This window comes from Suncus etruscus, chromosome 4, assembly GCF_024139225.1.
Source record: "Suncus etruscus isolate mSunEtr1 chromosome 4, mSunEtr1.pri.cur, whole genome shotgun sequence".
Lineage (NCBI taxonomy): Eukaryota > Metazoa > Chordata > Mammalia > Eulipotyphla > Soricidae > Suncus > Suncus etruscus.
In genome coordinates, this window is record NC_064851.1 from 6241616 (window position 1) to 6256834 (window position 15219).

General features: G+C 54.4%; 1 protein-coding gene across 1 annotated transcript; it reads right to left on the bottom strand.

Moving 5' to 3' along the window:
* Positions 1–396: 396 nt before the first annotated feature.
* Positions 397–12936, bottom strand: JOSD1 (Josephin domain containing 1). The gene is given in 7 exon segments (XM_049771773.1): positions 397–633; positions 1881–1933; positions 1935–1958; positions 1960–2104; positions 2180–2216; positions 2219–2307; positions 12510–12936. Coding segments are annotated over 7 exon segments (633 nt in total). The 5' UTR covers positions 12695–12936; the 3' UTR covers positions 397–533.
* Positions 12937–15219: the final 2283 nt, after the last annotated feature.

Here is a 15219-nt window from a genome sequence, read left to right on the forward strand (position 1 = left end):
ATTTCCTGAGCGCCAGCGCTTCAGTGGCGACCTGGAGGCCAGTCAGCTCTGGGCCAGCTCACCAAGAGCTCACTAGGTCCCACTAACATCTTGCCGGGAGGAATATTGAGAACTTTCCATTACAAAACTGCAAGGATGGCTGGAAACCACCTTTCAGGATAGGGGCTGGGGAGACAGCATGCTGTGCCGCAACTGGGGCCCAAGGGGGCTGGGTTTCCTGAGAGTCCTCCGCGCCATGCGGAAGGGGCAGTGGGCAGAGGCGGCATCTCCAGACGAGCCAGAGCAGCAGCCACTCGGCAGAGCTGCTACCAAGTGCTGGGATGGGAAAGAAGGGAGAGACAGGACGGGCCAGGCAAGGCCAGGCTGGACCCTGTTCCTCGAGACACACAGAGTCTCCCCAAGTCCCCTCCACACCCCTCCTGCCCCAGGAGTAGGTAATGCTGGTTGGTTCTTGCAACAGTCCCCACACTGTCCTATTGCACTGTCCACGCTGAGGGACCCCCGCTGAGATGTTTGGGGGCACGGGTTATACGTCACACGTCAGCCCTCCAGCTTTGCCGGGCCTCCTCCTCCTCGGGGACCACCAGCAGGAGTTCACAGTTCTTTCCCCGCAAATGCTGTTTGAGAAACTTCCTGTGGGGCAAGAGCGAGAGGGGTGAGGGTGTGAAATCCCAGGGAAGTTACCAGTTCTGTATGGGGAACTGGAACCAGTCAGTGGGTTTCAGCTGCGGGTTGTTGGGTATTGGGGAGGAGGGGGGGGTTAGGGCCATACCTGGCAGTGCTCAGGGGTGACTATTGGCTCTCTGGTGTTCTGGGGACCATTTGGGGTGCTGGGGATCGAGCCCGGCACAGGCCCTTTATTAAAGCTCCTTTCGGACCCTGTCCAACCTCACTCTGACTACCATCGGTAGCTGGTCTGTGAGAAAAACAGTACTAAGAATGCTGAGGTCAAGGGCTTGTAAGAAAGGGAGAAAAGGGCCCTGGAGGCCTCTCTGGCCTCAATGTTTGCCCACCTGCCTTCGTACCAGCAACACTCAGAAGTCCCTCCTGGTAGGCTCGGGGGACCATATGGGATGCCCGAATTCGAACTGGGGGTCTGTCCTGTGTAGGCCACGTGCAAGGCAAATGCCTCACCGCTGTGCTATCGGCTCCGGCCCCTTTTTTTACATTCTTTTTTTTTTTTTTCTTTTGCAGTTCTCTCCATAGAGCAGGGGTCTCAACTCAATTTACCTGGGGGCCGCAGGAGGCAAAGTCGGGGTGATGGCAGGGTCGCATAAGGGATTTCGCTCACCGAATATTCGCAATAAAAAAATCGCATTAGTGGGCTGGGAAGGTGGCGCTAGAGGTAAGGTGTCTGCCTTGCAAGCGCTAGTGTAGGACGGCCTGCGGTTCGATCCCCCGGCCTCCCATATGGTCCCCCCAAGCCAGGAGAGACTTCTGAGCGTATAGCCAGGAGTAACCCCTGAGCATCAAATGGGTGTGGCCCAAAACAAAAAACAAAAAATCGCATTAGTAAGAAAAAAAAAATCGCATTAAACATTTGCATACCCCGAACGGAACTGCTCGGGGTATTGCGAATGTTTAATGCGAATTTTTTTCTTACTAATGCAATTTTTATTGCGATTATTCGGTAAGCGAATAATTGCGAATACTGCGATATTTGAAGGCTGGCTGCAGGCCACAAAATGTTGTACGGGAGCCACAAACGGCGTCACGGGCTTCGAGTTTGAGACCTCTGCCATAGAGAATGTTCTAGACTAGAGCCATCCTAGATGTCCGGCACATCCTAGGCACACTCTAGCACAGGCGCCACGTCCACCAGGGCCACCATGAGTGGCAAGGGAGGGCGAGGGGAGCCCAGGAGGTCCCCCCAAGGCTACCTGAGCTCGCTTTCGCCGCCGATCCACTCGGGTCCCTTGAGCTTCGAGTCCAGAATTGTAGTAAGTGCCGCCCACTGCCGCGGACGCAGATCCAGTGCTGCCTTTTGAGGGGCTGTTTCAGGGGTCCCAGCACAGGGCTGGACGGCAGGTTCATGATGAAGCCCATGACGTTCGTGAGGGCCATGGCACCCACGTCCCCTGCAGAAGCAGAGCGGCGCTCAGGCCTCTAGAAAACCCCCCCACTGCACCCAGGTCCCCTCCCCGCTCCCGCTGCCCCCTGCCCAGACCATCCCGCTAACCTGCGCTTGTCCCACCACACCGCCTCGTAGCCTTTGTCTGAAGAGCTGCCATGATGACATTCACGTCGTAGTTCCCGTTCCCCAGCATGCTCTTCTTGTGGGGGGTCACCATGGTGTTGGGGGACAGCCTGGGAGGGGAGAGATGAGGGGAGGATGTTCTTTTTCCCTGCTGCTGCTCCGCGGCACCACCTACTGTCTGGCCGGCGACAGAGGCAGAAGGGCCCATTGGCACTGCGGCCCCCCCCATGAAGTCAGTCTATGAATTGAGCAGGAGCTCGGAGGCCAGTGTGTGTGCCCCTGTGAAAAGGGCAGGCGACTCCCCCACTTCCTGAGCTCCGCCTGCAGGCACGTCTTTTGTTTGTCCCTTTTTGTAACTCTGGGGAAAAGCCTCGGACATCCTTCCTGGCTGGAGGCAGTCCGGCTGGCTGCTCGGCTTTGGGCCTGGTTGTTTTCTCTGTCCGTCTGTTTTCTGCTTTCTGTTTTGAGGCCACTGTTGGTCATCATTAATCATTAAATACCAAAGGCCCACAAGGCGCAGGCAGGTAAAATAAACACAAATGGAGGCAGGTTGTCAGACACAACAAGGACAAAAGCCTTGGTCTGAGGCCCCAAGCAAGTGGGCCAGGTTATCTATCATAAAATATAGGTTACCTGAATAAAAGCCCCCTCGACTCACCCAATTCAAGCCCAGAGAATCAGAAAGGGGTGAGAACCTGGACCAGACAACACAAGGGCTCTGCAGAAGAGCTTTCAGCCTTCCTGAGGTGCCTGCAGCCCTACTGTCTGGCTATCCCAGGAGGTTCTGCAAGGCAGAGACCCTCTTCAAGGCAGGCAGGAACTTTTGATCGGCAGGACTAACTGATTGGCCTCACAGAAAGACACAGGGCCCCAAACCACCAGGGGCCTTAGCAGGACCAGGGTTCACCTCAGAACTGCTGAGCACAGGGCCAGGAGCACCCCTTCCCAGCTTGAAAAGTCTCCAGACCAGATTCTGGGAAAAGTTTTCTCAGCTGTCAGGTGCCCCTACCTAGCATGCACTGGCAGAGATTCAAACCCAGGGGCCAGAGAAGTAGTACATAAGTGAATAAGGCGCTTGCCTTGCACACAGCTACCCAGGTTCAATCCTTGGCACCTCTTATGGTCCCTTGAGCACTGCCAGCCGATCAGGGAATAAGTCCCGGGCACAGCCAGGTATGGCTCCAACACGAAACAAAGAGGGACTATCGGCCAGGAATCGTCATAGAAACCACAGGAATTCCTTCATAAAGGACTGGGGGCGGGGGTGGGACTACTGAGCCTCAGCAGGACAGTGGTGCTCAGTTATCACTCCTGGCTGTGCCAGAGCACGAACCTGGTTGGCAACTTTGCAAGGCAAAACACACCTACCCCACTGCGTTTTCTCTGCCCAAAGGTCTTGAATCTGGGGCCAGCCGGAGCTTGCAAGGCAGGCTGGGTGAAGGCTCTTCAAGCGGGGAAGGTCCAGCAGGGCCCTGGCACTGCACACAGCACCAGAGCACTGCCAGGATCGAGCCCAGAACAGTGAGAGGAGCCCCTGAGCAGCAGTGGGTGGCGGCCCCCAAATAGGGCCTGACATTCCTCTTAGAGCAACAGTTATCTTTCCCAATATACAATTGATTCTGGCCACAGCTCACACCTGCCCAGTGGCTGTTGTATTGTGTCCCCAACTGTCCATTTCAATACCATCTTCAGGCTTCAGCTCTCTGGCCTGCAGGAGCCTCCCTTAGCCCCTTTCCCACCTCCCCACTACTTTCTGCTCCAGCAAGCCCATAGCCTCCCCTTCTGGGCCCTTCCCCGGCACCAGCCCCTGCCTTGTACACACGCCACTTTCACCACAGCCCGTTGCTAGCAGACCCTATTCACACCTGCCAGTCGATTCCAATGGGACTGGCTCTGGTCTTAGTCCTCCCCCATTCAAAGTCAAATCACTAGAGCTTTGGTCTAGGCTGAAATGCCACATACACGAGTGTGTGTGTGCATGTGAGGGGGCGTGCATGTGTGTTCATACGTGCATTCCTGTTCTTTCCTTATTAAACACTAATGTCTGGGACAAGCTTTCACACAAGTCTCTGGAGCCATGGACGGGGTGCTGAGGCCACAGAGTGACCCCTGCAGCCAGTATGCTGCCCACATAACCACATAGTGCCGTGAGTGGGCCCACAGACTCAGGAACCTGCCATCACAGAGCTTCAAGGACCTGACATTTGGGGCCCCAGTGGTGAGCCCCCCCCCCATATGGCCACCAAAAACAAACGCTGAGCCCACTAAAGCCTGGGAGCGGGGCCTCAGAAGAGAACCTGCTGTTGACCCAACCAGCTCTGTTCCCTGCACTCCAGCACCGTGGGGCAGCTTGGGGCAGGGCCCCAGGAGCATGTGGGAGGGAGCAGCTGTGATTTCTGGACCCTGAGGAAAAGACGCTGGGGTCTGTGGGGACTATTAAACCAGTAGCTTAATAGGTCAAAGGCTCTGCAGGCCCCGGGCTCCCCAGGTTAAAGTCGCAGGTGCCAAGCCTTGGGCATGAGGGCAAACAACACCCAGCCCGGCCATGCCCCAGCTCAAACTTCTCCTTCCCGAGTCTCCAGCCAGCAGAGGCACGAGGCCGAATGAAACACAATGCCTACACTCCTTCTTCTGCAGACCTGGCCCTCTGGCCTGCCCGTGTGTCCTCATAGGTAAGTGAGTCCTTGGGGTGTTGGGCTGTCTGGGCTCCCAGACTCGGGAGCTCCTACTCGTGGGTGGGGAGATGGGATGTATTCCCATTCCCCGACCGCTGACCAGGCACCCTGTGTCCCCGAGGCCTCCTTCCTGGCCTCTCACTTCCCGCTCACACTCAACTGTGCCCACCCTGTCCCTCCATCTCTCCCTGTACTCTGGCTCCTCGCTTCCCACCAAGACCTCTGAGCCCTCTTCCGAAACTCATGTCCCAGCTTCCAGCCCTCCTTCCACCCATGCACCAAGAATCGGCTCACTAGGAGCACTGGCCCTGGAGCCAACTTCCTGCCTCTCCCACCCCACCCCCACACCGCCCTCCCAGGGTCACAATTCCCACGCATCAAGCACTTCTGGCACCCCACCATCAGGACGCTGCCCTTTGAGCCTGTCTCAGGTCAAATCCTAAAGCATCTTCAAGTTCCACCTGCCCCCCCTGCCTCTGCTGGGTCCCCCTAAATCCTGCGAGGCAGAGAAAGGAGCAAGCAAGGGCACAGGGGGCCACACGGCTGAGTTCTGGCTCCAGCAGCAGCCTTTTTGCCTGCAGATGGGAATTCCCACCTCCCTGTATAGTCTAAAGCTGGGATATTCGGGGTTATGTAAATAACTGAATGTGGGCGTTGCACAACACTTGCAACAATAAAAAGCTGCTGAAGCCACGATAACCAAAATTAATTCAACATCAGTCATTCAAAGACAATGTCTTTTTTGGGGGGCCAGGCCCGGCTGTGCTGGGGGACCATATGGGATGCCAGGATCAACCCCAGGTCTGCTGTGTGCAAGCAAACACCCTCCCTGCTGTGCTGTCTCTTGGCTCCTTTTTTATTTTATTTATTTAGTTTGGTTTTTGGGTCATACCCAGGGGCACTCAGGGTTTACTCCTGGCTCTGTGCTCAGAAACCAACTCCTGGCAGGCTTGAGGGACCACATGGGATGCTGGGATTCGAACCATCATCAGTCCTGGGTCCGCTTCATGTAAGGCAAACATACCCTACTGCTGTGCTATCTCTCCGGCCCCTCCTTTTTTACTTTAAATTTGTGCTGGGTCACTCAGCTTACCCCACCTGGGTCCAGCCACTCGTGCAAGGCCTCAGCAGCTGAGCGAAGTCAAGGGGAACAGCAGAGACCCAGAGGAATGTCTGTGTCTTCAGCCTCTTGGAGCAGTCAGTTGGAATGCATGGGGGCCACTCCACCCCACTCCACCGGAAGGTCCCCTAACAAAGCCCTTGCTGTGACCTGGAGTCTCTTAACAGGGCTGTGAAAGCTGGTGGCCAGAAGTGACTGACAAGCGAGAGAAGGGACTTGAGTCCAGATCACTCACATCTATGCCCGATCTCTCCTCTCCTCTCCTCTCCTCCCCTCCCCTCTCTCTCTCTCTCCCCCACCCCCCATCTCTCCTCTCTCCTCTCCTCTCTCTCTGCCCGATCTCTCCTCTCTCTCTCTCTCTGCCCGATCTCTCCTCTCTCTCTGTTTCTCTCTCTCTGCCCGATCTCTCCTATCTCCTTCCCTCTCTCTCTCTCTCTCTGCCCGATCTCTCCTCTCTCCTCTCCTCTCTCTCTCTCTGCCCGATCTCTCCTCTCTCTTCTCCTCTCCTCTCCTCTTCTCTCTCTCCTCTCTCCTCTCCCCCACGACCACCACCAGGTCCAGCAATCCCAAGGGCTGCAGAGTCGTGAAAACGTGAGGGAGGGCAGGAGTTGGTGCTCTTACAACTATGATTAGTTTCCTCTCAGTAACAGCCGAAAGATGGGGCCTTAGAAACTGGGACTCAGAACCAGCTGGTGTTTTTCAATCATTAAACACCGTCCACAGGTCCCAGGTGTTGCCTATTTCGAAGACAACATGTCTGTCCCCGGGACGAAATCGTCTAGTTGACTCTCAGCGAGTGACCCTTCACATCAAACTGTTCTTATTTTGGGGTCCGGTTTCTTTTTGGAGGAGTAGTGAGGGTCCACACCTGGTAGTACTCAAGACTTAACTCCTATCTCTGCACTCAAGACCATTCCTGTTAGGCTTCAGAGACCCTATGGGATACGGGGGTGGGGGGGGGTGGGGTTGAACCCTGCCTGGTTGGTCCCATGTAAAGCTAGTGCTCTCCCACTGTGCTGTCGCTCGGGCAGAACCACGGAACCCTTCAGCATAGCTCCTTCCACTGCTCCGGGAATGCAGGGACGTGGGGAATTTGCCCTGGCCTCAGGAAATGAGCAGTTCTGAAAACCTGTTCCCCCACTGAAGAGGAGGTTCGGTAGTATAACAAATACTTTCCACAAGTGTGCAGGCCCCTGGGTTCAAGCCAGACAACCAAAAAAACCTAAACAGCCCAAAACAATAAGGGACCCGTCTGGGTCCCTTATTGTAAGATGACACCCAGCTAGTAACCCAAAATAAAGGCTTTCTCCATCTTCCTCTTCCTTTAAATCTCTCCTTTGATATGTAAAAGCCTACCTAGATTACACAACCTCCCCCCCCCCCAGGTGTATTGGTTGAATAAAGAAAAGCAGTTCTGGCTTTAGGCTCGGGCAGGGACCTTAAGAAGCAGACGGGCTCTCTCTAGACCGGCTTGGCTTATTAGTCTTTCATGGCTCCCCGGTTTCTTCAGACCCCTCAGCATGGGGCTTAGAAACACAGCGCCTGGGGTGGCATCACAACTCGTGGATTTTTATTTTACACCTTACAGCTTGCATTAGTTTTGGTTTTGTTTGTCTCGGACTACACTTGGCAATACTCAAGGGGGTTCCGCTTAGCCCTGGGCTCAGAAATTACTCTTAGTAAGCTCATGGGGTGCCAGGGATAGAGCCAGAGTTGGCTGTGTTCAAGGCAAATACCCTAGCTATAGTGATCTCTCCGAGAGAGAGAGAGAGAGAGAGAGAGAGAGAGAGAGAGAGAGCGCAGAGTGAGAGAGGAGAGAGAGAGGAGAGAGAGAGGAAGAGGAGAGGACTGGGAGAGAGAGATAGGAGAGAGAGAGAGTGTGTGTGTAGCAAAAAAAAATGATCTGTACTAAACAAAACTTCCTTAGGAGCGAGGGGGGAGAGGGAAAGGAATATATGTTCAAAAGAACAAACAAGACAGAGCAATAGCACAGCGCTAGGGCGTTTGCCTTGCACACAGCATCCCATAGGGTCCCCAAGCCAGGAGCGCCATGAGTAACCTCTGAGCATCACTGGGTGTGGCCCCAAAACAAACAAACAAACAAAAAAAAACCAAAAGAACAGACGTTGTGACTTGGGACATGAAGAAAGTTCCTGGCTTCATCTGCTTTCGATTAGACTATTAGGGCTGGGTATAAAAGATGGCTGCAAAACCTTTTTTTTTTGGTTTTTGGGCCACACCCAGTGACGCTCAGGGGTTACTCCTGGCTATGCGCTCAGAAGTCGCTCCTGGCTTGGGGGATCGAACCGCGGTCCGTCTCCTAGGCTAGCGCAGGTAAGGCAGGCACCTTACCTCCAGCGCCACCGCCCGGCCCCTGCAAAACCTTTCTTAGAAATTTATTTCATGATGATACAGAAATAATTGTATAGCTCTCTATCATTAAATAATAGATTTGTGGACTAAGCACTGCATAAAATCAGTCAATTATGTTCAGCTAGCATATTTGCCTCTATTGTCATAGCCTCAATAGAAAGGATTGGCTTTGGGGGGGTTGGGGACTTAGCACAGTGGGTAGGGCATTTGACCTGCATGCGATCCCTGGCATCCTATTAGTCCCCCCAAGCACTGTCAGGAGTGATTCCTGAGTGCAGAGCCAGAGTAAACCCTGAACAATGCCAGGTATTGCCCAAAACAAATGAACAAACAAACCCACATAGGTGGCACATGCCCAATTTCAGATCTTTGCTTCAATGCCACATGCTAAAGTAGCCTTTTCAGGTTTTTCCTTTCTTTTTTTTTGTGCCACACCCATCGGCGCTCAGGGATTACACCTGGTTCTGCGTCAGAAATAGCTCCTGGCAGGCTTGAGGGGCCATATAAGATGCTGGGAATCGAACCCAGAGTCCTGAGTTGGCAGCATGCAAAGCAAACATCCTATCACAGTGCTATCACTCCAGACCCCTAAAATCACCTTTTCAAAGCTACTAGGCTCTCTGCACAAATCCTGTCATCCCAAAGTCACCCAGATGCCTTACACCCCCAAGTGTAGGTAGGCTCAGACCTGAGTTCTCACCAGTTGTCCCAAAGGGCTAAGCATATTCTGTGTACGTGGCAGGCCCAGGTTTGATCCCAGACACTGCATGGAGCGGTTCCTGAGCACTAAATTGGGAATAGTCCCTGAGCACTGCTAAGTATGGCCCTAAAACAAAAACAAACAAACAAAAAATTCAAATTTAGGGCTGGGACAGATAGGACAGTGGGTAAGGCCGTGCACAGGACTGACCCAGATTATATACTCAGCATTTGGTCCCCTGAGCCAGGGGTAAGCCCTGAGCACTGCTGGGTGTGGCCCTTTAAAAAATCCAAAAATAGGGGCCCAGAGAGATAGCATGGAGGTAAGGCATTTGCCTTTCATGCAGAAGGACAGTGGTTTGAATCCCAGCATCCCATATGGTCCCCTGTGCCTGCCAGGGGCGATTTCTGAGCATAGAGCCAGGAGTAACCCCTGAGCACTGCTGGGTGTGACCCAAAACCTCCCCCCACCAAAAAAAAATAATCCAAAAATAAAGAAATATCTCATTTTCTCTCCCTCACCTCATCTCCCTTTACTTTCTTCTTTGATTTCCTTTCACAGTTCAATTGTGTGTCTGGATGCTCATTCTGGGAATGATGGGGGCCGGAGAGATAGTCCTATGGGCAGGATGCTTACCTTGCACGTGACCAACCTGGGATCAATCCCAGGCATCCTATCTGGGCTATCAAGCACCACCAGGAATGATCCTGAATGCAGAGCCAGGAGTTGTAGTCTGAGCATCACTAAGGTGTGGCCCCAAAAGAACAAAAAGCACTAGTAGAATTGCGTATGTACTATTTGCCTTATCTAAGTGTGCTATTCAGGAAGGGAGGCTTATATCAGCGTGGTCCAACAGGAAGACTGAACCATGCATGCGAAAGCTTAGAAGCTGCAACTGCTTAGAGTTTCTTGGCTACAGAGAAACACAGCTGAAACGAATCCTTCAGATTCAGACCAGGGCCCAACCTCCAAGGCAAGGCAGAGAGGTACTGACATTGGGATTGCTGACAAACCCTGGACTCCGCAGAACAGGGTTAGGTAAGCCTGGTCCCACAAGCATAAAGCTTGGGCCTAAATCCTACTAGCCCTGCATTCTCTCCTGGGAAAAAGGGATGGAACTAAACTGAACATAGCTAGTCGGATGGGTACGATAAAGGATCGGCTGGGGAAGCACTCAGAAATGCTCAGCAGCCTTAGTCACACCAGGGTTGATATTGTGGGAGATTCTGAAGTGGGGCTGAAGTCACAGCAAGGTAGGTAGGGTGCTTTTTGCACGAAGCTCACCTGCCAAGTTTCCATCCCCAACATCCCATATGGTCCCCAAGCTCCAAGACCAGAGTTAGGTGTGGTTCCTGAGCACAGAGCCAGGAGTTAAGACTTGAGCACTGGACCCGGAGAGATAGCACAGCAGCGTTTGCCTTGCAAGCAGCCGATCCAGGACCAAAGGTGATTGGTTCGAATCCCGGTGTCCCATATGGTCCCCCGTGCCTGCCAGGAGCTATTTCAGAGCAGACAGCCAGGAGTAACCCCTGAGCAATGCCGGGTGTGGCCCAAAAACAAAAAACAAAACAAAACAAAGACTTGAGCACTGAGAGGTGTGACCCCAAAACAAACATAACAACAAGAAGAAAATGAGAGAGAGAGAGAGAGAGAGAGAGAGAGAGGAGAGAGAGAGAGAGAGGAGAGAGAGAGAGAGAGAGTTTTTCTTCTGTTTTTTTTGGGCCAATACACGTGGTGGCGCTCAGGGGCTATTCCCAGCTCTGCACTCAGAAATTGCTCCTGGCAGGTTTATGGACCATATGGGACACTAGGGATCGAACCCAGGACCATCCCGCGTCGGTCACATGCAAGGCAAATGGCCTACCGCTGTGCTATCGCTCCAGCCCCAACAAAATTTTTTAGTCTAGACACTTGCTCATGAACAAAACTGGGTCACCTATTTACGCCAAGCCATGTTTCCAGGCATCACCAACGCTGACAGTTGCAGATTACAAAGGACACTGCACACTTAGGGCCTTGCTGGGAAGACCTCCCGCCCCCCACCTCCCCAGTCTTACTCAAATTGGGAATATGATTTGCAAAGATCCAATCTGATGTAGAAACATTAGTGGCCAGCCAGGAAGAAGCAGCTTCACTGAATGCCCGGGGTAACTTGGGGCCCAAAAACAAATGACCTTCCCGCCAGGGCCGGTTTCCTGGGGAGAGAGAACTGGCTGGCTTTCCTGGATAACGGCCACTGCAAAGGGCACTTGGGCCCTGCTAGGAGCTCCTGGGTCAACAGGCACACTAGAAAGTACTCTCCCTCAGTGCTCTCCCAACACTTGCCTTATTCTTTAAAGCCTGGGGAGGGGAGGGCAAGAGAGTTAGTACAGTGGATAAGGTGCTTGTCTCGCACTTGACAGACCCAGGTTCAATGCCCGGCATCCCATAGGGTCCCTGGAGCACTAGCAGGAGTGATTCCTGAGAGCAGAGCCAGGTCCTGAGCACATGTGACCACCCCCACCCCCCCAAAAAGAGGAAGACTCTGGTTCTTCCAGAACAAATGGTTCCCATCGCTGCTTCAGTACATAGGTGTTCCCAGCTTTCACTGAGGCCCACAGGAGACCAAAAATGTCCCCTCCTGCTAAAGAACCGGAGGAGGTCTTCTGACTGCAGCGCCTGTGCTGCACTTTCTCAGTGCCAGAAACTGAGCGGGCCTGACCCTTTCAAGCCTGGACTAAGGAGCAGACGGGCCCAAGGCCAAGGCTGTTTTGGGCCTGAGAGGCACTGCTGCGGCATCTTCATGGCCCACACACAGCACAGCAGAAGGGGCCACGCTCAACTTCATCACCCTGAATCCTAGCACTTGGCCACGGGGATAGGATCATTTAGGAGTCACAGAGACAGCTCAAAGGGGTGGGGTGCGTGCCTTGAGGAGGGCACCAGCAGTAGAAGCACCCCACCTCCACCCCAAACTGCTCCCTCTGGGTGTAGCAGAAAATAAAGGGGGGGGGGTCAGTTGGACCTTCTATTCATCCTACATTGAGCTTCAAGGCTGCCTGTCCTGCACCTCTGGGGTGGAAAAGTGCTGGGAGGTAACAAAACACGGTCCTGCAAAAGCCCAAAGGTGAATTCTTACCCTCGTCCTTCTCTTTCTTTCTCTCTTTTGCTATCCCTCTCCCTCTCTCTCATATAGTAACTCCATTTCCCTAAGCCCCATCTTTAGCCAGAAAATGTCTACAACAACGCATGACAGACAGGCCAGGCCCGAAGCAGACGAGGATCATGGCTTCTTTCCCTTTTCTCCTTCCTTCCCCCGAGCTGCCAACAGTCTGGAGCTAATAAATACCTGTTGATGAGCAAGTGCTTTGTGGCCCGGAGCTCCTCGCTCCCTGGGGAGTTTTTTGAGGTGCAGGCAGGGGGGGGAAAGGGAGGTAGTTGGGGAGAGGGGGCAGGATTCCGAACCTCTGGAAAATCTCCTGCAAGGTCTCCCTGGTGAAGGCCTCGCCGTCCTGGAAGACGTTGTTGAGGGCGTGCAGGGCGCACAGTTCCCGGCGCTGCTTCTCGTGGTAGATCTCGGGGGGCGCTGCTTGGGGCAATTCCAAGGACTCAGATTTGGCTTTGTCTCCTTTCCAGGGCACACAACTCATGGTTTTGCGTTTGGGTTCTTGTTTTTGTTTTTTTCTTTTTTCTTTTTTATTCCCACCTTGGGATCCAGAGAAGGAAGGAAGGCTGAAAGCACTCCACCATTCACCACCCTTAGGTCCAGGGGGTTGGTTAGCTAGACTGCCAGCCAGCCAGTCGCAAGTCCTGAGGTCAACCTGACTTATTCTCGGGTGTCCGTGATTTATGCTTTGTCACGGGAGGAAAAGGCAAGGCAGCCAGCAACAACAACAACAACAACAACAACAACAAAACAACCACCACCAAAGAATAAATCCCACTTCTTGTCTCTTCTTAATAGCAAAAACAAAAAAACAAAAAAACTTTGGGGTGAAGTTTCTTTCTCCAGCAGGGTCAAAAAAGTGCAGAGACCTTATTTAAAACTCTATTTTTTTTTTTCAATCGTGGCAGTTCCAATATCTGGTCTCAATTCTCTCCGCCCCTTCCCTCCCACCCCCTAAAAAAAAACAAACAAAAACAAACAAAAATAAACAAAACCAAACACCACCCCGACGTGGATCTTCCGACTGGCTTTCTCTCCTTTCTGCAAAGCGGGTTTCAGTGCAGGAGAACCAGGACCGAACCGAATGGGTCACATCGTTCCTTCTCTTCCATGTTGTCTGTCTGTCTGTCTGTCTATCTGTCAATTACTTGTTTGTTTCGGTTTGTTAATTTCCGACCCAGGGCCACGCAATCGGGAGATCCGGGCAGAACGAGGCTTCGCGGGCGGCCTCCAACGCTCCACGCCGCCCTCGCGGCCGGGTCGGGATTGGGGGTGCCGGGGGCCGCTGCCGCCGCCCAATGCCCGGGGTGCGGCGGGGCCCCCAAGACGCCGCCTCGGGGCTCCCGGGCAGACAGACGATCGGGGGGCGGCAGGAGCCGCGGGCCCGTGCGCGGGGTGAGGCCGGCCTAGTGGGGGCGGCTCCTCGCTCCCCGACTCCCCGCAGCGCCGCCGGGACCCTCCGAGGGCCGCCCCCCCGCACCTGAGCTCGACGTCAGCGGCCCGAGCCTCCCCGAGCCTCCCCGGAGCGCGTGCTCCGGAAACGCCCTCTGAGCCCGCCTCTCGCCCCGCCCCTCCCCGACGTCATTGGTAGGTCGCTCCGGAAACGCCCTCCTGAGCCCACCCTCGCCTCAACGTCATTGGTGGAGTTGCCCCGGAAACGCGCTACTGAGCCCGCCCTTCGTCCCGCCCATCCTCTGCATCATTGGTTGATCGCCCGAAAACACCCTCCTGAATCCTGCCCCGCCCCGCCTCGGCGTCATTGGTGGGTCGTTCCGGAAATCTCCTTCTGCTCCCGCCCCTCGCCCCGCCCCCCTCCTTTGAAGTCGATGGTGTCGTTGCTCCGGAAACGCCCTCTGAGCCCGCCCCTCTCGCCCCGCCCTCCCATACGTCATTGGTGGGGTTGCTCCGGAAACGCCCTCCGCTCCCTCGCACTGCCCCTCCTCAACGCCATTGGTGGGTCGCTCCGGAAATACCCTCCTGAGCCCGCCCTCGCTCCTCCTCGCCTCAACGTCATTGGTGGCGTTGCCCGGAAACGTTCTCCTAGGCCCGCCTTTCGCCCCGCCCCGCCTAGATATCATTGGTGGCTTGCTCCGAAAACGCCCACCGGCGCCCGCCCCTCGCCACGTCCCTCCGCGACGTCATTAGAGGCGTCGCTCCGGAAACGCCTCTGCCCCGCCCCGCCTCTGCGTCATTGGTGACGTTGCTCTGACGTCAGCGGCGCGCCGGCTCTGGGTCTCCCGCTGGGCGCTGGCTAGCCTGCTAGTTTTCCCCGGCGGCCTGCCTTGTTTGCTGGCGTGGCAGAGCTTCGGGCGCCGCTTGCAGGCCGGGGGTTGGCGGGCAGGACGGGTAGAACACGAGAAAGTCGGGGCCGGACCTACCCGGGTTCGATCCCCAGCACCCCAGATGATCCCCCGAGCCTGCCAGGGGCGATTTCTGAATGCAGAGCCAGGAGTAACCCTTGAGCACCAACGGGTGTGGCCCAAAAACCGACCAATCAATCAATAAAGTTAAGAAAAAACACACAGGGGGCCGGGGAGATAGCATGGAGGTAGGGCATTTGCCTTGCATGCTGGAGGACGGTGGTTCGAATCCTGGCATCCAGTAGGGTCCCTGAGCTGAGCAGAGAGCCAGGAATAAACCCTGAGCTCTGCCGGGTGTGACCCAAAAACAGAACACACACACACACACACACACACACACACACACACACACACACACACACACACACACACAAACACACAGAGGATGGGGCCTGAGAGCATGGAGGTAAGGCGTTTGCCTTGCATGCAGAAGGTCGGTGATTCGAATCCCGGTATCCCATAGGGTCCCCTGAGCCTGCCAGGAGCGATTTCTGAGCGTAGAGCCAGGAGGAACCCCTGAACACTGCCGGGTGTGACCCCAAAACCAAAAAAAAATTACAGGAAATTAATTATTATTATTAATAGAATTAATGTAATTATTAGAATTGTTTTCAACCAAAAGAACAAACAAACGAATTGTTTTCAACCC